This window comes from Drosophila serrata, unplaced genomic scaffold, assembly GCF_035046125.1.
Source record: "Drosophila serrata isolate PLE 108 unplaced genomic scaffold, ASM3504612v1 contig_160, whole genome shotgun sequence".
In the NCBI taxonomy this organism is placed as follows: Eukaryota; Metazoa; Arthropoda; class Insecta; order Diptera; family Drosophilidae; genus Drosophila; species Drosophila serrata.
Genome location: NW_028257058.1, coordinates 1,204,757 through 1,231,899, shown reverse-complemented (window position 1 = coordinate 1,231,899; position 27,143 = coordinate 1,204,757). Strand labels below are relative to the sequence as shown.

Below are 27,143 nucleotides of genomic sequence, written 5' to 3'. Positions count from 1 at the left end.
CTTAGCCTGGCAACGCCATCACCAGTGTTAACAATTCGACTGTTAATCGATATCGGTTTCCGTCTTAGATAATTCTTGCCAAAAATTAATTTAGGACAATTAGAAAAATTCTTTTAGCTTTGTAGTCATCCCACATGTCCCATTACAACACCTTTTCTACATTTTATCAGATCTTATATGCAAAGGGGACAAAATAGTTTATTTGAAGTTTATTTTACTCAAGTAGTTACTGAATAAATTAATTTTTTCTGGCCCACTTTAGATTTGGTAAACAAAAAATATTGTTTTTGTTATTAAGGTTGCCAGACAGGCGAAACGATTTCCACAAACATTTTCGGCTTAAAATTGATTGTCTGTTTGTTTTATTTTTTTTATTTTATTATTAATTTTCTTATTTTTTGTTGAAATATTTACAGTGGCACAAGCAAAGCTTTAAGTGGCGATTTAAACTTAATGGTCTAATTTAACTAAACCTACTTTATTTTATCTGAAGAATAAATACATTTTCCTTTTATAGATTTCTTATTTACATTAAATATTTGTATACAGTTAAATATCTTATTATTTTAATAATTGATCTCCAAAAAACATTCAACTTTCATTTTTTAGGAACAGCTGCAACCTTCGACAGACATATTTGGTATAACACTTAAAACTAGATTATGATTGTCATCAAAATATAATAAACTTAAGGAACTCATCTTTGTTGGCGAGCAACACGGTGTGGCGGAAGTAGTTAATGCTGCTAAATGCGTGTGCGGATATTGTTCTAAGTAACCAACTTTACAGTCGCCACTGCAGAAAAATGCATCGAATGAAGTTGGCGCAACCACAAAGTGCCATCCGAAGCTGGTAAAATTAACTTTGAGCGGATAACGACAGCAACGCATATCGTGATCATTTTCTGTACAATCCAAAAACACACTTCTTTTTCTTCGATGCTTTTTTTGGGATCCAACTTCTATATGAACGGTCTATAAATTGGAAACAAAAATTTTTTAATTTAAAAATAATTATTAAATAAGGAAAGCCCAGTTATTAATGTATTTAAACGTTAAAAGCTTTTCTTAACTACCTGTAACAAAACAATAATGAATGTGTTAACGGCCTTATGATACTAATGCAGTTTTGACAAATGTACGTTACGGACAGGGTAAAACTGTTTAAGAGTGAAAAGAGAGAGTAAACGGCAAATGGTGTAGAATGGCTCTTCGAAAACATAAAAGCAAAAACAAGAAAGCAAGCTAACCTCACGTCGAAGTTTATATGCCCTTGCAGATAGAACTACGATCACTAGTAGCTAATATAATTAATAAAACCCAATGAAATAATGCCTGCTTTCATTTTATTCACCTATACATACTATATATACAGTTTTATATCCACGTTTTGCATTTTCCTCAATATCTAACGATCAATTGGATGGCAGTTATATGATACCGTCGTCCGATTATTATAAAATGAAAATCGAATTGTAGAACAATATAAGAGGGCTATACCTCAAATTTGATAAAAATCTGTTAAAAACTGAAAAAGTTATAATTTTTAATTGTATTAATTTCTCGATCGTTCCTATGGCAACTACATATATGATATAGTAGTTTGATTTCATAACATTTTACACATAAAATAAAAGGCTACATCTAAAATGTAATAAAATCCGTTTGAAAACTAAAAAAGTTATAATGTTTCTTGAAAAAATTTTCCGATTGTTCCTATGGCAGCTATATTATATATTCGTCTGATTCGGCTTGTTCCGAGAGAGTATATATAAGACGAACTGCAAAGTGTCATTCAGATAGCTTAAAAACTGACAGACTAATTTGCGTAGAAACAGACAGACGGACGGCTAGATCGACTCGGCTTTTCGTCCAGATCAAGAATATATGTATATACTTTATTTGGGCGGAAATGTCTCCATCACTGCGTTGCATACTTCTGACTAAAATTATAATGCCCTGCAAGGGTATAACAAGATTGTGGCATGGCGTTAGGACATTCCTGGCGGCACACTTTTAATATTTCCCGAGCGAGTGCAACAAAGATAAAAAAATTAATAAACAGATTGTTCTGACTATTTGCCATTCGCTCTCATTTGCACCTTCTTTAGATATTTGAAATTATGGCGAATTCAGAAGTAATTAAATTGGTAAAGACAACTAAAATATTTTGGGATTTATGCAAGAAAGAGGGGAGGATCTGAGGATAAATAGTATAAACTTAATAAAAAAGCCGTAGGCCATTAAGGACAAAATGGGATAGCTCTTGTCGCATTGACGATCTCGATGCTAGCTTTATCCTGGGCTGAGTCGATTGGTATGACGAAGGAGTACAGACGTATGGTCACTTGCCCCACCATGTCCTTACCTAAACACCGGTCTGCCCTTACCTATTAGAGCCTGTATCTAATAACCCAAACATTTGTTCCGATTGGCGTGCATGCTGGCGGCTGCTTGCAACTTTGATTATCCAATAGGTAAGGGGGATCGGTTTCCTGTGCAGGAAAAAACATCAGTGGCAATATTACCCATCGGACCAGCCCCGATAAAGCTGGCAGTCGAATTCCAATAGCATTCATGGCATCACATGTGCCACGTGCATCTAGATTGGAAAGGCAAGCTGTGAAGCTGTTCCGTTTTGTCTAAGATTCCCGCAGCTTTCTTAACAATTTTTTTTACTATTTCTCCTCAGATGCTCCTAAAATATTGTATTTCTTTCTACCAATTTAATAATATCAACTTCTGAATTCCACTCACATGCAAGTGAAAAAGAGAGGTAAATATATATAGATGCCCACAGCTTTTTTAACAATATTTTTACTATTTCTCCTTAGGTACTCCTAAAATATTGTATTTTTCTCTACCAATTTAAATTTATAAACTTTAGAATTCCACTTTTTTGCACATTATTCTTCTTGGAGGGATCTAAAATTTTAAAGGAATTGCAGGATCTGCAAGTGAGAAAGAGAGCCAAATAGTCGAGCACATCCTGATTTATTATTTTTTGTATTTTTTCTATCTGGAAAAACGAAATATTTTGATTATATCGATTTGAGCACGATATGGAGAGGGTAAAACAACGTTTTAAAGCAGTGAGAGCGCGGGAGGCAATTTTTTAAAAACGGCTGTTCGTCTGCACTGTTTTAAAGGCCTTTTCGTAATTTAAAATAAAAAAATTACTGTCGGAACACATTTCTCGAGCGGCTTGAAAAAAGAACACAAATATTAATAAAACAGTCCCTTGCTCTCACGTGCATCTTGCAGCGCTTGTAGAAGCCTTCCCTAGCGCCCTCTGGGTGTGAAGCAGGTAGCTAGCGCCATCTGCATAGCAGATGTCCGAACTAGGACTGGGCTATAGGAATGCTGGGGAGCGTTTTGTTCGAAGTAAAAGAGGCAACATAAGCAACTGTCATTTCTCCGGATAAGGGACCGAGAGAAAGCCGAGTCGGGCCTAAGGCGGTCCATCGGCGATAGCCATGCTCGGTTAGAGCTGTTTAATTCTGAGAGTCCACGAGAACGGTTCAGGTGGTGGCTATCAAAGCCCACAAAACTAAAGAATTAAAAAAAGTGAAAAACACAGTATCAGAAAATTGAATATTTCATCGGCGCTGGATCTAGATCGGGTAAGCTTCGATTAAGGCATATTAGGCTGCCCCTAACTGCCTAATAATTGCCACTTAGTTTGGCGTCTAGATTATTTGCTGTTGTTGGCGCTCCATCTTGGCGTCGAGGCGTGGCGTGATTCGCCATATTTGGTGCTAGGGCACCAAAAAAGAAAGCGGGAGTCAGCGCCCATTCCGATCAGCGTTTAGATTTGAAGGAGTTGGGAAGCCTAGCTGGAGAAAGAGAATAATTTTCGAACCTTTTTTCCACCATATATCGGGCTCAACCAATAGCGTTGTCCGCGCTGCTCCCTAGTTAAGACGAAAAAAAGTTGCTCGGAAACGGATGGCATAGCTGCGCTCAGTTAACAAGAGCGGGTCGCAGCGATCGAACCGGACAGACACCTCCGAGTCGATCTAGCCATGTCCGTCTGTCCGTTTCTACGAAAACTAGTCTTTAAGATTTGAAGCTATCTGAATGAAACTTTGTAGTGTCTCCTATATACTCTCATTCGTTTATATGTCGGAACGGGCCGGATCGGACGACTATATCATAGCTCCCATAGGAATGATCGGAAAATTTTTACAAAAAAAATTATATTATTTTCAGTTTTCAACAGAATTTAGTCAATGAGATATAGCCATTTTATATTATTCTAAATTTCTACAAGGGTATATAAACTTCGGCGTGCCGAATTTAGCTTCCTTTTCACACTACTAGTAGACGAGCCGCAGCCGGATATTTCACCAAGGCCGCGTTAACCCTCTAATACCCAAGAGTGCCTCAAGGCTATTATTATTTAATTTGTATTGTCTAAAATGCGAAACACTTTTTAATAGTTTGAATTCTATTTGTCAGTTCACAATAAAAATGTGAGCTTATGAGGGAAGCTTTGAAAGCTTTCCGAAGCTTTAAAACGGGACTTTTTCCGTGTTATTTACATGCATCATGCATTCGCTCGCAAAAATTGCTGTGTGATGCGTAGTGTGTTTGTGTTAATTAATAAAAGTGAAATAACTTCAAAATCAGCCAAATAAAAATGATTGTTCATGAAGGTAAGTTATTATATTATACAAATCAAGTTGCATATATGCAACTTCATACAAATAATGCGTTTCAGCGGTGAAATTGTGATAAGTGCCTTGAGGCACTGTTGGGACACCACGAGACCTTTTACAAACACCGCTTATTTTACAACTGCATGCAATTTTTGTTTGTTTCTGTTTATTAAATGGTTTCTTATTGAAGACAAACCGAAATGGCAGGTCGAATGCGTAGACGGTTTAAATTATCTGAGTTGACCGATGAACAGTTGCTGGATTTGTTCAATGATGTTGAAACGGACGAGGAACTCATGGGTAACTCTAGTAATGACGATGAAGACAGCTTGGATTTAGTAGAAGCACTTAACGCGGCATTAGAGGACGCCGAAACTATTTCATTTATAGACAATAGCGGTGATAATGTCAAAGAAAACGTACAGCAGCTGGCAAATACCCAGAATCCTGTAAAGAGACCTCGTTCACCACCAAAATTAAAATAAAATCATATATGAAAAAATTGACGGACACAGCGATGGTGCCTCCCTTGGACCGCTCCCAGACGTGTCTATATGAAAGCAATCTGGAATACCTGTACAAGGAACTCTGATGACTCGATACTGGTGGATAGGTGTCCGATTAATGAAAGAATTTGGAGCATCGAGATCTCTAAGCTTGGTCAGACGGGCTGTGGAGCTGTCCCATTTTGTCCTTGCTGGCCTACATCTTTCTAATTTATATTTCTCTTCAAGGTTACCCTCTTTCTTACAAAATAATATATATTTGCCAAAAACCCGATATATTGTATTTCCTTATTCTAATTTAATTATATTAAATCTATCACCACTTCTGAACTTATAAATTCATCTTTTACGGCCATTTTAAACTATTTGCCTTTCTCATCTCTCTCACTGATATTAAACAGTGTTTTACCCGATCCATACCGTGCTTTAGCACTGAACCGCTTGCGTGCATTTTTTGTTTTTTTTTTTATCCTGAGTTGGTTAAGTGTGCTTCCTTACGTTTTTGAGTCGCAGCTTAACCAATTTACAATTTATTTTTTTTTATGTTGCAAAAAAATACGAAAAAAAAATTGAACTTTGAGTGCTCATATCTTCTAGAAAATGTTACAATTATTTTGATTGCAGATTTGGAGTCCCAATGCCATATCAAGACGTGTGGGAGTTGACCAAGGAAGGCTTTAGAACAAATATTAATAAAAAAAAAACCTAGCATAAAATGTTGAACGTGTCTAAAGTTTTGAATAGGGCGGGTGAACAAAGTATGACAGTAAACCATTTGCCCTCCAAAAATGCCGAAAAAGTAGTCTAAAAAGCGGTCCCACCTCAAAAGAATAAACTTTTTCGCGCTCGCAAACAGTTTTACCCTCTCCATACCGTACTTTAGCGAGAAAACTCGAATTTTGGGTGGAAATTTCAAATTTAAAATTTTCATCTGGAAACACTTCGACGCATATCGTTCCGCAATCACTGCATTCTCCTTAAACTCGAGAGACCACTCCGGAGAACGCGTTTTGAGGTGATTGAGGAGATGAAAGAAGTATAAGTAACAATAAAGAAATTCGACTATTAGCTTTTACTTTGAGAATTTTAAATCACCCTTGCAGGGTGTTATAATTTAAGCCATAAGGTTTCAGGTTTCCACCGGATTTTCATTAAATTTAAGATATAGACATTTTACATCATTCTAAATTTTCGGTTGTATCGTTAGACATTGATGAAAATGCAACACTATGAATGTAAAATTGTAACTCTAAAACTGTAAATAAGTATACGCCTCCGTCGCGCATATTGTACTCCTTGCCTTTTGTTCTGTGCTCGTCATTGCACATTGGGCTAAATCGCGTAATTTTTGGCATAAAGTCGAAATTTTCATAGAAACGAGTACGGATTTTGGTTACATTACCCTGCAGTACGATTCATCAGTAATAAATCAACGATTCATCAACAGCCAAGGCGTTGTTGATGGATTAGCGATAAATGGCCATACAAATTGTTGATGAATTTATCATGGGCATGTCCTAGGCTTTCATCAACAACAATTCATCAACAATTAATGAATGATTCATCAACAATTCATCGAAGATTCATCAACATTCATCAATGGCCATGGTACTGTCGATGACTGCCAACGAGACTACCGTCGTAACTGAATCGTGGGCAGAGTGTCGACTCGATAGAAGTCGCAATCGGCGCGTTTATGACTGTTGATGACAGTGGCCTATTAATGACATTCGGTACTGCAGGGTATCTTAAAGTACATACATTAACTAGCACAAATCCATCGATAAAAGTATCTTATGCCAGCCTTAAGCTTTGACCAGGGCTGCAAAGTTCGATCTACACGTAGGTTTTTTTTTTTTTTTTTTTCATTTTGACTGAATGTATTGTAAATTACTGTAGTGTAGCAACTTATACAATAGTGAGCAACAAGTAGGTGATTTCACAATTAAAAGAGCACGTGTTTTTCTAGCTCTTTGCAAGTAAAATTGAGTGACTCAGTAAAACAAAATATTTTAAGTTAATTATGGATAATATAGCTGATGGTATGTATAATTGTAACCCCAAAATCGTTATATGTGTTAATTATTTATTTGTGAACTGTTTTTGTAAAGTCTCTTGATCTGGATAATGTGATCTAACACACTTGTGAATTGTGGAGTAGAAACTAACTCTCCGTCAAGTTGCGCCTAATTTTGTTTTTTGTTAAATATAGTTAAATGTTCTCCCCAAAATTTTTGATTTTAGGAACGTTTGAGTTTAGTCATGTCATTCTGTTTAATGTTTGACTTGAAAATAATAGGTCGAAAAAAGCAGTTTACAGATGGATTTTGGATGAAATTAAATGAAAAACTATGAACGATGCAGTTAAAAGTGAAATCAATAAGAAGACATGCATATATATTTTTATAAAACGAAATTTCGCGAAGTGCAACATAACTATGTTTATCCAATTGAAAAGAAAAGCACTCAAAATGGCTTTTATCGTGTATGCTTATTATTGCGGACCACACAGAATTATCACTATCTGAAAATAAAATGAAAATAAATATATACAAAATTTCAATATCTTATAAAGACCAGTGTCATTGACCATAGTTATGTTAACAAGATCGCACCGGCCAACCTGCTGACCTAGCAATGGGCCGGACGATCTTGCACAGACGGCAAACACAACCTATTTGCGTGGCGCCTGTGAGCTTATGTTAGACATAAGATCATTCCATAAGTCCAGTTCTGTTTTCAAAGTACCCCAATAAAGAGCTAATTCTCATAAGTACTACTCCGGCCATCGCCGTTAGTATTATTTAATATAATAGGTAATTCTGCCTTACGGGGTTACATAAAGTTAGAGGGTCGAAAAAAGCAAAAATTTCCAGAGTGTTTTCTAAAGAAACTTTTTAATTTATTGATCCAAAAATTTATACGCATATTATAGTGTCTTTTAGCTGTATTTTAAGACTTAGAGCTAGTAAAAATATTTATTTGGAAAAGAGTTATAGCTGATCTCCGGGAGCTCATCCGAAATTAAAAAGCCAATGTCAAATCTAGTAATTAATCGAAGGAATAAGCAAAATATTTTTTTTGACAAAATGACGATTTCGCAAAAAAAAAAAAATAAATTTTTCACCGAAATTTCGGCCTTAAATTGCTTATAAAAAATAATTTATTTATTAAGGGACAAAATCCTCGACTAATTACTAAAAAATATATCTAAGAAGGTCGTTTTAAAATTTGAGATTAATTGGGCTAGTCGATTTTGAGAAATGTTGGTCACCGACTTTGAAAACACCATTTTGGAATGCACTTTACATAGAGCACTCTGAAACGCCTTTTCAAATTTACCTATAACTCAGGAAACATTCTCCGAAACTAAATGAAACTGTGTGTATATTCTTAAATGTATATACATTAAGAAAGTAAAATTAAAAAAATCGATTTTTTTTAATTCTAACTGTATGTAACCCTTAAGGGGGCAGGTACAACGGAGATAGTATCTCCCTTCTAACACTTAGAAAGAAGAAAACCAGTGGCAACCGCCGCTCATCTACCACCTAGAAGGAACAAGCCAGTGGCGAACAAACTTCTGTTAACTTATAAGTTCCTGGAGATAGAAAGAGAGACAGATGTGACAGCCGAGAAAGCGCACAGCCCGTAACGCCGGGAGTCCTTATAGGTAATCTCCATCCGAAACTGAGTACAATGATCGCCTTTGTGCACTTCCGGAAATGGAACACCGAAGCATAATAGAAATTTAAAGTTAATGAAAAGTGCGGAAACGAAAGGAAGCGAAAACATTCTAACCCTACCAACGTTCGGCCACGATGATTTACAGTCGACTTAAAATGTAGTGTGAAAAAAGCACATGGGGAATTCTAATTAGTTATCAAAGAACTCTTTCTACAACAATTCGAAAGCAACGAAATTACAAAGTTCAATGTTTTTAAAGGTGACCCAAAAGCCGGGGAATGTTTATTAATTATGTAAACCGGCAGTTCACTAATTTGACGGCCAAATCGAAATCAATGATAGTAAAAAACAAGAAAGGAAGCTAACTTCGGCACGCCGAAGTTTATATACCCTTGCAGATAGAACTTCGATGACTAGGAATCCATGCAATATAAAATATATATATTAATATTAAAAAACAATGAAGTAATAGCTGCTTTCATTTCATTCACCTATACATATTATATTTTCAGTTTTACATTCACAGATTTGCCTTTTTGCTCCACATCTAACGATCGTATGGCACCTATATGATATAGTCGTCCGAGTTTTATAAAATTTGACACAAAATTTAAGACTGATATAAAATGGCTATATCTCAAAATTAATGAAAATCTGCTGAAAACTGAAAACGTTATAATTTTTAATTGTATTCATTTTTTGATCGTTCCTATGGCAGCTATGTTATATAGTAGTCCGGTTTTTTTTATAACTTTACACAAAATTGTACATTAAAATAAAATGGCTATATCTCATATTTGATGAAAATCTGTTGAAAACTTAAAATGTTATACTTTTTAATTGAATTAATTTCTCGATCGTTCCTATGGGAGCTATATGATATAGTCGTCCAATTTTCATAAAATTTTACACAAAATTGTAGAATAATATGAAATATATATATCTCAAATTTGATCAAATTCTGTTGAAAACTAAAAATGTTATAATTTTTTTTTTTTTTAATTTTTCGATCATTCCTATGGCAGCTATTTGATATAGTCGTCCGATCCGGCCCGTTCCGACATATATACGAGTGAGAGTATATAGAAGACAAACTGCAAAGTTTCATTCAGATAGCTTCAAAACTGAGAGACTAGTTTTCGTAGAAACGGACAGACGGACATGGCTAGATCGACTCGGCTGTTGATCCTGATCATGAATATCTATACTTTATATAGTCGGAGGTGCCTCCTTCACTGCGTTGCAAACTCCTGACTAAAATTATAATACCCCGCAAGGGTATAAATATAGACTTGTAAGTTGTACTAACGCATACCGCCCAAATAGACACTAGTCTGCAACGTAAAGTTTTTGCAACTGATGTCAAAACGCGCACAGAACTGCAGAACGAATGGAAAGAATTTTACTAGAGTATATAGAAGACTAACTGCAAAGTTTTATTTAGATTCAAAAATTGAAGGATTAGTTTTCGTAGAAATGGATAGACGGAAAGAAAGACAGACGGACATAGCTAGGTATACTCGACTTTTGATAATGATCATGATATGGTCGGAGATGACTCCTTCACGGCGTTGAAAACTTCTGACTGAAATTATAATACCCTGAAAGGGTATTAGCTCACCCAATGGTTTGAAACAGGCAGTATTATTATATTCGTCAAGTAAAGCAACTCGTACCTACAATTACTTAATAATAGCGCCAAAAGCGTTTTCTTGCTTTTTAGCGGTATTTACCTCGATTGGTTACATTTCGAAACTTTTGACAATAGATGTTCAAAAGTTCATTTGTTGACTTGTTTGGGTCGTTTCCTATGCGGCTGAAAATATCGACTAAGTATCTCGATATATTCTGTAATTCAGTTATTTAGCCGTATAGAGAATACCCTAATTATATTTTTGTTGTATCGGATGTTTCTGTGTTGTTATACACTGTGCACTTTAGCTTTTTGAGGTGATTCCGGAGATTCCCTATAACTCCTACGCCTGTAAATATTTTTCAACAAAAAACTTACAATGAATTGATCACATGTTATATTGTATTTAAATAAAGCTAACTTTAGCTAATTCGCCGACAATCTTTTTTTAGTTGCTCACTTTGCACAGAATTTACCATAATTATCCTTTCCACCCTTGTCTTACCAATGGATTCTTAGATGTCGCGTAATCAGTGGTCACAACTAACGGCTTCATCCAGAACTCAGCACCTTTGATTAGAATCTCCTGAGTCTTATTTCCTCCACGATCAACATTAAATAAGGATTTCAACAAATCAACATTCACCCATTCTCCTAGTCCCGATGGAATCCTCTGTCGAAATTCGAATATTTTGGCTTTATGTGTAATACTTGAGTTAGTTGACCGTCTCACAGCCCGGTAAATAGTTACAACTATATCTTTGCTTTGTTGCTTTTCGATCTCTTCGATGAGTTCTGGCTGATGTGTGCTTATCCAGTCCCATCCGCGTAGATAAAGATGAAGTGTAACATAGGATAAGTCGGTATAACTATTGGCAATTTTAAATCGCAGAAAATCGGCTTTCGGTTTATTTCTATTTCGATTGTTTCGGGCGTGTGGCTGGAATTCTAAATTAAACAAATATGAAATTTACTCTAGATATACAAAACTTTAAAATTAGATATTTAGATATAAAAAAGCAACCAAGATCGAAATCGAAATGATCATAATCATAATCAGTTTGTGTTTACTTAAAAACTAAATAAAAATTAAATCAAAATTTTTGTAATGGATGCCATACGGTGAAACTTAAATTTAATGCTACAAAACTTTGAATCCCAGTATTAAGTAAAAAACAAATTTTTTCCTAATAAGATTATATAAAGATATTAAGATATTAAGATGTTAAGATATTAAGATATTAAGATATTAAGATATTAAGATATTAAGATATTAAGATATTAAGATATTAAGATATTAAGATATTAAGATATTAAGATATTAAGATATTAAGATATTAAGATATTAAGATATTAAGATATTAAGATATTAAGATATTAAGATATTAAGATATTAAGATATTAAGATATTAAGATATTAAGATATTAAGATATTAAGATATTAAGATATTAAGATATTAAGATATTAAGATATTAAGATATTAAGATATTAAGATATTAAGATATTAAGATATTAAGATATTAAGATATTAAGATATTAAGATATTAAGATATTAAGATATTAAGATATTAAGATATTAAGATATTAAGATATTAAGATATTAAGATATTAAGATATTAAGATATTAAGATATTAAGATATTAAGATATTAAGATATTAAGATATTAAGATATTAAGATATTAAGATATTAAGATATTAAGATATTAAGATATTAAGATATTAAGATATTAAGATATTAAGATATTAAGATATTAAGATATTAAGATATTAAGATATTAAGATATTAAGATATTAAGATATTAAGATATTAAGATATTAAGATATTAAGATATTAAGATATTAAGATATTAAGATATTAAGATATTAAGATATTAAGATATTAAGATATTAAGATATTAAGATATTAAGATATTAAGATATTAAGATATTAAGATATTAAGATATTAAGATATTAAGATATTAAGATATTAAGATATTAAGATATTAAGATATTAAGATATTAAGATATTAAGATATTAAGATATTAAGATATTAAGATATTAAGATATTAAGATATTAAGATATTAAGATATTAAGATATTAAGATATTAAGATATTAAGATATTAAGATATTAAGATATTAAGATATTAAGATATTAAGATATTAAGATATTAAGATATTAAGATATTAAGATATTAAGATATTAAGATATTAAGATATTAAGATATTAAGATATTAAGATATTAAGATATTAAGATATTAAGATATTAAGATATTAAGATATTAAGATATTAAGATATTAAGATATTAAGATATTAAGATATTAAGATATTAAGATATTAAGATATTAAGATATTAAGATATTAAGATATTAAGATATTAAGATATTAAGATATTAAGATATTAAGATATTAAGATATTAAGATATTAAGATATTAAGATATTAAGATATTAAGATATTAAGATATTAAGATATTAAGATATTAAGATATTAAGATATTAAGATATTAAGATATTAAGATATTAAGATATTAAGATATTAAGATATTAAGATATTAAGATATTAAGATATTAAGATATTAAGATATTAAGATATTAAGATATTAAGATATTAAGATATTAAGATATTAAGATATTAAGATATTAAGATATTAAGATATTAAGATATTAAGATATTAAGATATTAAGATATTAAGATATTAAGATATTAAGATATTAAGATATTAAGATATTAAGATATTAAGATATTAAGATATTAAGATATTAAGATATTAAGATATTAAGATATTAAGATATTAAGATATTAAGATATTAAGATATTAAGATATTAAGATATTAAGATATTAAGATATTAAGATATTAAGATATTAAGATATTAAGATATTAAGATATTAAGATATTAAGATATTAAGATATTAAGATATTAAGATTTAAGATATTAAGATATTAAGATATTAAGATATTAAGATATTAAGATATTAAGATATTAAGATATTAAGATATTAAGATATTAAGATATTAAGATATTAAGATATTAAGATATTAAGATATTAAGATATTAAGATATTAAGATATTAAGATATTAAGATATTAAGATATTAAGATATTAATGATATTAAGATATTAAGATATTAAGATATTAAGATATTAAGATATTAAGATATTAATATGATATTAAGATATTAAGATATTAAGATATTAAGATATTAAGATATTAAGATATTAAGATATTAAGATATTAAGATATTAAGATATTAAGATATTAAGATATTAAGATATTAAGATATTAAGATATTAAGATATTAAGATATTAAGATATTAAGATATTAAGATATTAAGATATTAAGATATTAAGATATTAAGATATTAAGATATTAAGATATTAAGATATTAAGATATTAAGATATTAAGATATTAAGATATTAAGATATTAAGATATTAATATTAGATATTAAGATATTAAGATATTAAGATATTAAGATATTAAGATATTAAGATATTAAGATATTAAGATATTAAGATATTAAGATATTAAGATATTAAGATATTAAGATATTAAGATATTAAGATATTAAGATATTAAGATATTAAGATATTAAGATATTAAGATATTAAGATATTAAGATATTAAGATATTAAGATATTAAGATATTAAGATATTAAGATATTAAGATATTAAGATATTAAGATATTAAGATATTAAGATATTAAGATATTAAGATATTAAGATATTAAGATATTAAGATATTAAGATATTAAGATATTAAGATATTAAGATATTAAGATATTAAGATATTAAGATATTAAGATATTAATATTGATATTAAGATATTAAGATATTAAGATATTAAGATATTAAGATATTAAGATATTAGATATTAAGATATTAAGATATTAAGATATTAAGATATTAAGATATTAAGATATTAAGATATTAAGATATTAAGATATTAAGATATTAAGATATTAAGATATTAAGATATTAAGATATTAAGATATTAAGATATTAAGATATTAAGATATTAAGATATTAAGATATTAAGATATTAAGATATTAAGATATTAAGATATTAAGATATTAAGATATTAGATATTAGATATTAAGATATTAAGATATTAGATATTAGATATTAAGATATTAAGATATTAAGATATTAAGATATTAATATTAGATATTAAGATATTAAGATATTAAGATATTAAGATATTAAGATATTAAGATATTAAGATATTAAGATATTAAGATATTAAGATATTAAGATATTAAGATATTAAGATATTAAGATATTAAGATATTAAGATATTAAGATATTAAGATATTAAGATATTAAGATATTAAGATATTAAGATATTAATATTGATATTAAGATATTAAGATATTAAGATATTAAGATATTAAGATATTAAGATATTAATATTAGATATTAAGATATTAAGATATTAAGATATTAAGATATTAAGATATTAAGATATTAAGATATTAAGATATTAAGATATTAAGATATTAAGATATTAAGATATTAAGATATTAAGATATTAAGATATTAAGATATTAAGATATTAAGATATTAAGATATTAGATATTAGATATTAAGATATTAAGATATTAAGATATTAAGATATTAAGATATTAAGATATTAGATATTAGATATTAAGATATTAAGATATTAAGATATTAAGATATTAAGATATTAAGATATTAAGATATTAAGATATTAAGATATTAAGATATTAAGATATTAAGATATTAAGATATTAAGATATTAGATATTAAGATATTAAGATATTAAGATATTAAGATATTAAGATATTAAGATATTAAGATATTAAGATATTAAGATATTAAGATATTAATATAGATATTAAGATATTAAGATATTAAGATATTAGATATTAGATATTAAGATATTAAGATATTAAGATATTAAGATATTAATATAGATATTAAGATATTAAGATATTAAGATATTAAGATATTAAGATATTAAGATATTAAGATATTAAGATATTAAGATATTAAGATATTAAGATATTAAGATATTAAGATATTAAGATATTAAGATATTAAGATATTAAGATATTAAGATATTAGATATTAGATATTAAGATATTAAGATATTAAGATATTAAGATATTAAGATATTAAGATATTAAGATATTAAGATATTAAGATATTAAGATATTAAGATATTAAGATATTAAGATATTAAGATATTAAGATATTAAGATATTAAGATATTAAGATATTAAGATATTAAGATATTAAGATATTAAGATATTAAGATATTAAGATATTAAGATATTAAGATATTAAGATATTAAGATATTAAGATATTAAGATATTAAGATATTAAGATATTAAGATATTAAGATATTAAGATATTAAGATATTAAGATATTAAGATATTAAGATATTAAGATATTAAGATATTAAGATATTAAGATATTAAGATATTAAGATATTAAGATATTAAGATATTAAGATATTAAGATATTAAGATATTAAGATATTAAGATATTAAGATATTAAGATATTAAGATATTAAGATATTAAGATATTAAGATATTAAGATATTAAGATATTAAGATATTAGATATTAGATATTAAGATATTAAGATATTAAGATATTAAGATATTAAGATATTAAGATATTAAGATATTAAGATATTAAGATATTAAGATATTAAGATATTAAGATATTAAGATATTAATATTAGATATTAAGATATTAAGATATTAGATATTAGATATTAAGATATTAAGATATTAAGATATTAAGATATTAAGATATTAAGATATTAAGATATTAAGATATTAAGATATTAAGATATTAAGATATTAAGATATTAAGATATTAAGATATTAAGATATTAAGATATTAAGATATTAAGATATTAAGATATTAAGATATTAAGATATTAAGATATTAAGATATTAAATATATTAAGATATTAAGATATTAAGATATTAAGATATTAAGATATTAAGATATTAAGATATTAGATATTAGATATTAAGATATTAAGATATTAAGATATTAAGATATTAAGATATTAAGATATTAAGATATTAAGATATTAAGATATTAAGATATTAAGATATTAAGATATTAAGATATTAAGATATTAAATATTAGATATTAGATATTAAGATATTAAGATATTAAGATATTAAGATATTAAGATATTAAGATATTAAGATATTAAGATATTAAGATATTAAGATATTATATATTAGATATTAAGATATTAAGATATTAAGATATTAAGATATTAATATTGATATTAAGATATTAAGATATTAAGATATTAAGATATTAAGATATTAAGATATTAAGATATTAAGATATTAAGATATTAAGATATTAAGATATTAAGATATTAAGATATTAAGATATTAAGATATTAAGATATTAAGATATTAAGATATTAAGATATTAAGATATTAAGATATTAAGATATTAAGATATTAAGATATTAAGATATTAAGATATTAAGATATTAAGATATTAAGATATTAAGATATTAAGATATTAAGATATTAAGATATTAAGATATTAAGATATTAAGATATTAAGATATTAAGATATTAAGATATTAAGATATTAAGATATTAAGATATTAAGATATTAAGATATTAAGATATTAAGATATTAAGATATTAAGATATTAAGATATTAAGATATTAGATATTAGATATTAAGATATTAAGATATTAAGATATTAAGATATTAAGATATTAAGATATTAAGATATTAAGATATTAAGATATTAAGATATTAAGATATTAAGATATTAAGATATTAAGATATTAAGATATTAAGATATTAAGATATTAAGATATTAAGATATTAAGATATTAAGATATTAAGATATTAAGATATTAAGATATTAAGATATTAGATATTAGATATTAAGATATTAAGATATTAAGATATTAAGATATTAATATGATATTAAGATATTAAGATATTAAGATATTAAGATATTAAGATATTAAGATATTAAGATATTAAGATATTAAGATATTAAGATATTAAGATATTAAGATATTAAGATATTAAGATATTAAGATATTAAGATATTAAGATATTAAGATATTAAGATATTAAGATATTAAGATATTAAGATATTAAGATATTAAGATATTAAGATATTAAGATATTAATATAGATATTAAGATATTAAGATATTAAGATATTAAGATATTAAGATATTAAGATATTAAGATATTAAGATATTAAGATATTAAGATATTAAGATATTAAGATATTAAGATATTAAGATATTAAGATATTAAGATATTAAGATATTAGATATTAAGATATTAAGATATTAAGATATTAAGATATTAAGATATTAAGATATTAAGATATTAAGATATTAAGATATTAAGATATTAAGATATTAAGATATTAAGATATAATATAGATATTAAGATATTAAGATATTAAGATATTAAGATATTAAGATATTAAGATATTAAGATATTAAGATATTAAGATATTAAGATATTAAGATATTAAGATATTAAGATATTAAGATATTAAGATATTAAGATATTAATAGATATTAAGATATTAAGATATTAAGATATTAAGATATTAAGATATTAAGATATTAAGATATTAAGATATTAAGATATTAAGATATTAAGATATTAAGATATTAAGATATTAAGATATTAAGATATTAAGATATTAAGATATTAAGATATTAAGATATTAAGATATTAAGATATTAAGATATTAAGATATTAAGATATTAAGATATTAAGATATTAAGATATTAAGATATTAAGATATTAAGATATTAAGATATTAATATGATATTAAGATATTAAGATATTAAGATATTAAGATATTAAGATATTAAGATATTAAGATATTAAGATATTAAGATATTAAGATATTAAGATATTAAGATATTAAGATATTAAGATATTAAGATATTAAGATATTAAGATATTAAGATATTAAGATATTAAGATATTAAGATATTAAGATATTAAGATATTAAGATATTAAGATATTAAGATATTAAGATATTAAGATATTAAGATATTAAGATATTAAGATATTAAGATATTAAGATATTAAGATATTAAGATATTAAGATATTAAGATATTAAGATATTAAGATATTAAGATATTAAGATATTAAGATATTAAGATATTAAGATATTAAGATATTAGATATTAGATATTAAGATATTAAGATATTAAGATATTAAGATATTAAGATATTAAGATATTAAAGATATTAAGATATTAAGATATTAAGATATTAAGATATTAAGATATTAAGATATTAAGATATTAAGATATTAAGATATTAAGATATTAAGATATTAAGATATTAAGATATTAAGATATTAAGATATTAAGATATTAAGATATTAAGATATTAAGATATTAAGATATTAAGATATTAAGATATTAAGATATTAAGATATTAAGATATTAAGATATTAAGATATTAAGATATTAAGATATTAAGATATTAAGATATTAAGATATTAAGATATTAAGATATTAAGATATTAAGATATTAAGATATTAAGATATTAAGATATTAAGATATTAAGATATTAAGATATTAAGATATTAAGATATTAAGATATTAAGATATTAAGATATTAAGATATTAAGATATTAAGATATTAAGATATTAAGATATTAAGATATTAAGATATTAAGATATTAAGATATTAAGATATTAAGATATTAAGATATTAAGATATTAAGATATTAAGATATTAAGATATTAAGATATTAAGATATTAAGATATTAAGATATTAAGATATTAAGATATTAAGATATTAAGATATTAAGATATTAAGATATTAAGATATTAAGATATTAAGATATTAAGATATTAAGATATTAAGATATTAAGATATTAAGATATTAAGATATTAAGATATTAAGATATTAAGATATTAAGATATTAAGATATTAAGATATTAAGATATTAAGATATTAAGATATTAAGATATTAAGATATTAAGATATTAAGATATTAAGATATTAAGATATTAAGATATTAAGATATTAAGATATTAAGATATTAAGATATTAAGATATTAAGATATTAAGATATTAAGATATTAAGATATTAAGATATTAAGATATTAAGATATTAAGATATTAAGATATTAAGATATTAAGATATTAAGATATTAAGATATTAAGATATTAAGATATTAATTGATATTAAGATATTAAGATATTAAGATATTAAGATATTAAGATATTAAGATATTAAGATATTAAGATATTAAGATATTAAGATATTAAGATATTAAGATATTAAGATATTAAGATATTAAGATATTAAGATATTAAGATATTAAGATATTAAGATATTAAGATATTAAGATATTAAGATATTAAGATATTAAGATATTAAGATATTAAGATATTAAGATATTAAGATATTAAGATATTAAGATATTAAGATATTAAGATATTAAGATATTAAGATATTAAGATATTAAGATATTAAGATATTAAGATATTAAGATATTAAGATATTAAGATATTAAGATATTAAGATATTAAGATATTAAGATATTAAGATATTAAGATATTAAGATATTAAGATATTAAGATATTAAGATATTAAGATATTAAGATATTAAGATATTAAGATATTAAGATATTAAGATATTAAGATATTAAGATATTAAGATATTAAGATATTAAGATATTAAGATATTAAGATATTAAGATATTAAGATATTAAGATATTAAGATATTAAGATATTAAGATATTAAGATATTAAGATATTAAGATATTAAGATATTAAGATATTAAGATATTAAGATATTAAGATATTAAGATATTAAGATATTAAGATATTAAGATATTAAGATATTAAGATATTAAGATATTAAGATATTAAGATATTAAGATATTAAGATATTAAGATATTAAGATATTAAGATATTAAGATATTAAGATATTAAGATATTAAGATATTAAGATATTAAGATATTAAGATATTAAGATATTAAGATATTAAGATATTAAGATATTAAGATATTAAGATATTAAGATATTAAGATATTAAGATATTAAGATATTAAGATATTAAGATATTAAGATATTAAGATATTAAGATATTAAGATATTAAGATATTAAGATATTAAGATATTAAGATATTAAGATATTAAGATATTAAGATATTAAGATATTAAGATATTAAGATATTAAGATATTAAGATATTAAGATATTAAGATATTAAGATATTAAGATATTAAGATATTAAGATATTAAGATATTAAGATATTAAGATATTAAGATATTAAGATATTAAGATATTAAGATATTAAGATATTAAGATATTAAGATATTAAGATATTAAGATATTAAGATATTAAGATATTAAGATATTAAGATATTAAGATATTAAGATATTAAGATATTAAGATATTAAGATATTAAGATATTAAGATATTAAGATATTAAGATATTAAGATATTAAGATATTAAGATATTAAGATATTAAGATATTAAGATATTAAGATATTAAGATATTAAGATATTAAGATATTAAGATATTAAGATATTAAGATATTAAGATATTAAGATATTAAGATATTAAGATATTAAGATATTAAGATATTAAGATATTAAGATATTAAGATATTAAGATATTAAGATATTAAGATATTAAGATATTAAGATATTAAGATATTAAGATATTAAGATATTAAGATATTAAGATATTAAGATATTAAGATATTAAGATATTAAGATATTAAGATATTAAGATATTAAGATATTAAGATATTAAGATATTAAGATATTAAGATATTAAGATATTAAGATATTAAGATATTAAGATATTAAGATATTAAGATATTAAGATATTAAGATATTAAGATATTAAGATATTAAGATATTAAGATATTAAGATATTAAGATATTAAGATATTAAGATATTAAGATATTAAGATATTAAGATATTAAGATATTAAGATATTAAGATATTAAGATATTAAGATATTAAGATATTAAGATATTAAGATATTAAGATATTAAGATATTAAGATATTAAGATATTAAGATATTAAGATATTAAGATATTAAGATATTAAGATATTAAGATATTAAGATATTAAGATATTAAGATATTAAGATATTAAGATATTAAGATATTAAGATATTAAGATATTAAGATATTAAGATATTAAGATATTAAGATATTAAGATATTAAGATATTAAGATATTAAGATATTAAGATATTAAGATATTAAGATATTAAGATATTAAGATATTAAGATATTAAGATATTAAGATATTAAGATATTAAGATATTAAGATATTAAGATATTAAGATATTAAGATATTAAGATATTAAGATATTAAGATATTAAGATATTAAGATATTAAGATATTAAGATATTAAGATATTAAGATATTAAGATATTAAGATATTAAGATATTAAGATATTAAGATATTAAGATATTAAGATATTAAGATATTAAGATATTAAGATATTAAGATATTAAGATATTAAGATATTAAGATATTAAGATATTAAGATATTAAGATATTAAGATATTAAGATATTAAGATATTAAGATATTAAGATATTAAGATATTAAGATATTAAGATATTAAGATATTAAGATATTAAGATATTAAGATATTAAGATATTAAGATATTAAGATATTAAGATATTAAGATATTAAGATATTAAGATATTAAGATATTAAGATATTAAGATATTAAGATATTAAGATATTAAGATATTAAGATATTAAGATATTAAGATATTAAGATATTAAGATATTAAGATATTAAGATATTAAGATATTAAGATATTAAGATATTAAGATATTAAGATATTAAGATATTAAGATATTAAGATTTTAGACCATACTTACGTTCTGGAAATATATATATGCTGCTAATGTGGGAAAGAATGTTGTCGTATTTTTCTTTTTCGCTATCATAAGTTAAATAGTCTTGATTATGATCGTAATAGTTTTGAAATTTATTAACAGTATTGCCATCATCTGCTTGCATTTGCGATGAAGAATTTTCATCATTTATATCGTGTGTCTTTGCACTATCTTTTATTGCAGATTTTGAGAATTCTTTGAGATTTGCTTCTTCAGTTTTCGGCATATGTTTTGCCGTTGATACGTTATAATCTTTGTAAAAATTATCTAATATGTTTTGTGGCACTGAGATGGGTTTTGTTATGTTTGGAAGTATCTTTAAATTTAATCTCATGAGTATATGCATTTTAATCGATTCTAGGTTGTCGAGCTTCGCTTTCTCACGCAACTGACGATGAAGCATACTCTCTATATTGAGTAAGGAATTGTGATAAATGGAAACCCCTTGATGGGATACAGACACCTTCTTTTGTTGTACACTTATTTGGTTAATGGCCGTGTCCTTTTTCACAATTTGATCGTAATCGTCCTTTCTCGGAGAAGTCGTAAAAGATATATTTTTATTAGCATTTGAATGGTCGCTAGTAGAAATTTGAAGACCTTGTGTTTGACCATAGGCGATATGTGTAGTCGCCAACACTAAAAGCACAACGACAGCCCAACATCGTTTCACAAGGATATGGTGGTATTTTTTTGAATTTTTAAATGTCATTCGATTTTTTTTTTTAATTTCATTGCATTCATAGATATGATAATGTATAAGATTGGTTTTTAATCTTATGTAAGTGGCCTTAAAAATGATAATTGAGCTCTCATTTTTGTTATAATAATCAAAAGTTCGGCATACGTTCTTCAAACCATGGTAAGTGTTGTATTTCATGATTTTTTGCATATGAAATCGTTCTCTAGTTATAAAAGAGGCAAGAATTGTGAAACATTTTGTTAAATACAACAAAAAAAAAGCTGACTTCGGCTGTCCGAATCAGGTATAATAATATACGGCAACTGTCATAAGATGCTTATAATGTTTGTACATGTGTATGTATGTATATACATTGTAGGGGCCAGTATATCCCAATCGCTACATTGCGTTCCTACTGACATAATAATACCAAAGGCATCAGAGTCATTAAGATGCGTAACGACCATACATTCGTTTTGCAACTCTCACAAAGTTGAGAGCGTAAAAATCTAAAAATAAAATGAGCTTGCTTGTATGAAAAAACACAAGAACAACCCTGCAGTACCAGTCATCAGTACCCTGCAGTACCGCGTGTCATCAATATGCCACTGTCATCAACATGTCATCAACGCGCCGACTGCGACTTCTACTACGACGCTCTGCCCACGATACAGTTACGGCGGTGGTCTAGACGGCAGTCGTCGGCAGTACCATGGCCCGGCCGTTGAGAAATTTGTTGATGAAACATCGATGAATTGATGATGAATTGTTGATGAATTACCCTGGAGTACCAGTCATCAGTAATTCATCAACAGTCAAGGCGGTGTTGTTGATGATTCATCGATGAATGGCCATACAAATTGTTGATAAATTTAACATGGGCATGTCCTAGGCTGTCATCAACAAGAATTATTCGATGGTTCATCAACAATTCATCAACAATTCATCAACAAATTCATCAACAAATTCATCAATAACTCATCGATGATTCATCAAAAATTCATTAACAAATTCATCGACAATTCATCGACAATTCATCGACGTTTCATCAACAATTCATCAACGGCCGGGCCATGGTACTGCCGTCTAGACTACCGTCGTAAATGTATCGTAGGCAGAGCGTCAACTCGGTAGAAGTCGCAGTCGGCGCGTTGATGACAGTCGATGACATGCGTTACTGCAGGGTAATTAACGATTCATCAACAGTCAAGGCGGTGTTGTTGATGATTTATCGATGAATGGTCATTCAAAATGTTGATGAATTTAAAATGGGAATGTTCTAGGCTGTCATCAACAACAATTATTCGATGGTTCATCAACAATTCATCAACAATTCATCAACAAATTCATCAACAAATTCATCAATAACTCATCGATGATTCATCAAAAATTCATTAACAAATTCATCGACAATTCATCGACGTTTCATCAACAATTCATCAACGGCCGGGCCATGGTACTGCCGTCTAGACTACCGTCGTAAATGTATCGTAGGCAGAGCGTCAACTCGGTAGAAGTGGCAGTCGGCGCGTTGATGACAGTGGCCTCTTGATGACATGCGGTACAGCAGGGTAGAGCGCGCTCTCACTGGCTATTGAACTAAATGTACATAAGAGAGCCTGAAGCCAGTCCAAAAGCCAGCACGAAAAATTCGTGTCCAAAAAATTGTTTGGCGTTACTTATCTTCAAGACTCTAGTGTCTTAGGTAATATCCTTTGCAAGGGAACAAGAAACAAAAAAAATCAATGACCTTGAAAAAAATGTTTTTATATTTTTCATTTAGTAAATATAAAAATATAATAAGAATACCTACCCAAACATTCAGCACACGGCTAGACAATAACTATTTAACTATTTATGTTGAAGAAAATATTTAATTATTATAAAATATATATGAAATTATGGAAAAGTAAAATGACCACCCCAATTTGAAAAATCTGAATTAATATGACTCTAATAGAGTTGGTATATATTTGTATGTACAGGTTTCACTCGAGTCACTCTTTCGGTCTCCCTTGATGACCGACCACTCTAATGTATTCAATTAAAACCATTTATAAACATAATAGTACACTTTTTGTGGTCGTTCTTGAACTTCGGTTCACTAAAAAAAGTGCAGTCAGTATTGCCTTCTTTTGTATGCAGGAAGAAACATAATCAGAGCAACACATAAATATGTAACGCATAAATATATGCAAACAATATAGCAATTGTGCATAATGGCTTTGCTATATGTACTCTTATGTTCAAATGGTTATATACAACTATACAATTTTAGCGATAACAAATTACTTGAAAAGGAAGAAACATACCTATTTTACATATGTATCTTTGATATTTATTTGGGTATTTATTTATATTTTATACATATATATATATATAGAAAATTCTATTTTTATGTGTATTTCATTTATGTTTGTTTTATGTTGCAAAACAATTTCGCACATATTTTGCTTATTTTCAAATGAATACGATTATTATTCACTGCCAAGTGGCACATAGTTAGCATTAATATTTTTTTGTTTTTAACTTGCGCATAAAGTACCGAAAAAACGGGAGAATTTAAGGTAGATTGAGTCAGTAGGTGGGCTTGCAGCTACGTGCTGTGGATGTCGAGATGGAACTGAGCAGCTGATCAGCTGTGTACTTTGATAACGAAGTAAGAGTGAATTCCTAAGAGTCGGTTTTAAAGTCAGTAGTCCGCCCACAGACTACAGATTATTTTATAATACATAAAATATATTGAAATAATTCATTTCCTGAACAGTTCAATGCGTCAAGACGGATCGTCTTATCAAGACGTTTAAACTAAAATAACATCTCAGTTTTGATTTTTGTGATCTTCGGAATGCCACCTTTAAATATTTCTAAAAGGTTCGCGGTAAAAAACCCATGGTTATTCAATTAACTGACCAACTCGTTCCGTTCTACAGTTTTGGTTAGATTAGCTTTTAAGCACGATTACTACAAAGCCAACTTTTAGAGTAAATTGTGACTCAGGCACACCTAATAATACATCTAATAATAATTATTATAATGTGTTGCTTCATCTTTATTTTAATATTTCAATGAAGTGTACCATCTAATTTAAAATTATGTATTATATTTTGAATGGCGAAAATGTTCCGCTTTCTCAACCATTATTAATTTTTGTGGTTAGTATGGTTTGCATGATCGTCAACAATTGCTAGATCTTCCAAGTACTATCCATGTATGCCTCATTGTGCAAATTATGATTTTAGGAGGCAGATTTTTTTATTTATTTAAATGCCTATTCAGCCGTAGAGCGTCTTTAAAATAATGTATGTATGTATTTGCCTACCAGTTTTGCCAGGGCCATCCCGTATACATATATAAACTACCATGTCCATCATCAATTGCCTTTATTAATCTATCGTTAACTTTATGATGTAAAGGTGCCCATATTATAGATTTAATAATTAGCATAACAAACGGGACTACATTTAGTTTTGGTAAAATCCTTAGGTATGTTGTTTGGTCACACTTGATTCACACTCGACCTCTTTTGTTTATGTTTCCGATGTGGTTTGTAGTGATGCAAGTTCGACGGAAAATCTCGATGTCGATGTCCGTCGATGTTTTCAAAATAACCAACCATGCATCACTTAATATCGGTATAAAAAAATATCAAAAAGCTTCGGAAAACATCGCCAAACAAAACATCGAGGTTCGATGCATCGATGAATTTTGCAAAAAAATTGCGATAAATAAAAAGCTTTGTACTATTAGTTTATTTATGAGTGAAAACTTCAAACACATAGTGATTATATATTTCTATATTTTTTAAATATTTAAAGCACAAAACTTAAAAACAAATATAACTACGCATCCATTGTAATTTTTCAATATGTTAGAGATTATAAATAGGCACACAAACTTAAAAAATAATAATGCTTTCATAGCAGTCTTTTCATTTAGATGGAGACCATAAATAGGCAAAAACCTAAAAAATAATAAAATAAAAAGTACGCAATGTTGTGAAATTAGAGACCGATGTTTCGAGAAACATCGATGCATCTGTTAACATCGGTATCAACAAAAACATCGAAA

General features: G+C 26.1%; 1 protein-coding gene and 1 long non-coding RNA gene across 6 annotated transcripts; one reads left to right on the top strand and one right to left on the bottom strand.

The window, feature by feature from the left end:
• Nucleotides 1-356: 356 nt before the first annotated feature.
• Nucleotides 357-26,993, bottom strand: myo (growth/differentiation factor myoglianin). 5 transcript variants are annotated; one of them, XM_086826675.1, is made up of 6 exons: nucleotides 25,385-25,938; nucleotides 24,886-24,923; nucleotides 22,373-23,295; nucleotides 10,992-11,434; nucleotides 10,587-10,835; nucleotides 357-974 (listed from the first exon to the last, which is right to left on the bottom strand). In XM_086826675.1, exons 2-5 carry the CDS (start codon nucleotides 24,891-24,893, stop codon nucleotides 10,830-10,832), a joined length of 1,380 nt encoding a protein of 459 aa, XP_086682801.1. In that variant the 5' UTR covers nucleotides 24,894-24,923; nucleotides 25,385-25,938; the 3' UTR covers nucleotides 357-974; nucleotides 10,587-10,829. The 5 variants fall into 5 exon arrangements, with proteins under 5 accessions (XP_086682801.1, XP_086682797.1, XP_086682798.1 ...); XM_086826671.1 differs by lacking the exon at nucleotides 10,587-10,835; XM_086826672.1 differs by lacking the exons at nucleotides 10,587-10,835; nucleotides 24,886-24,923 and having other exon boundaries at nucleotides 25,385-26,993.
• Nucleotides 4,509-5,882, top strand: LOC147644549 (uncharacterized). The gene is made up of 2 exons (XR_015270325.1): nucleotides 4,509-4,657; nucleotides 5,791-5,882. It is a non-coding gene; the product is annotated as an uncharacterized LOC147644549 (long non-coding RNA).
• Nucleotides 26,994-27,143: the final 150 nt, after the last annotated feature.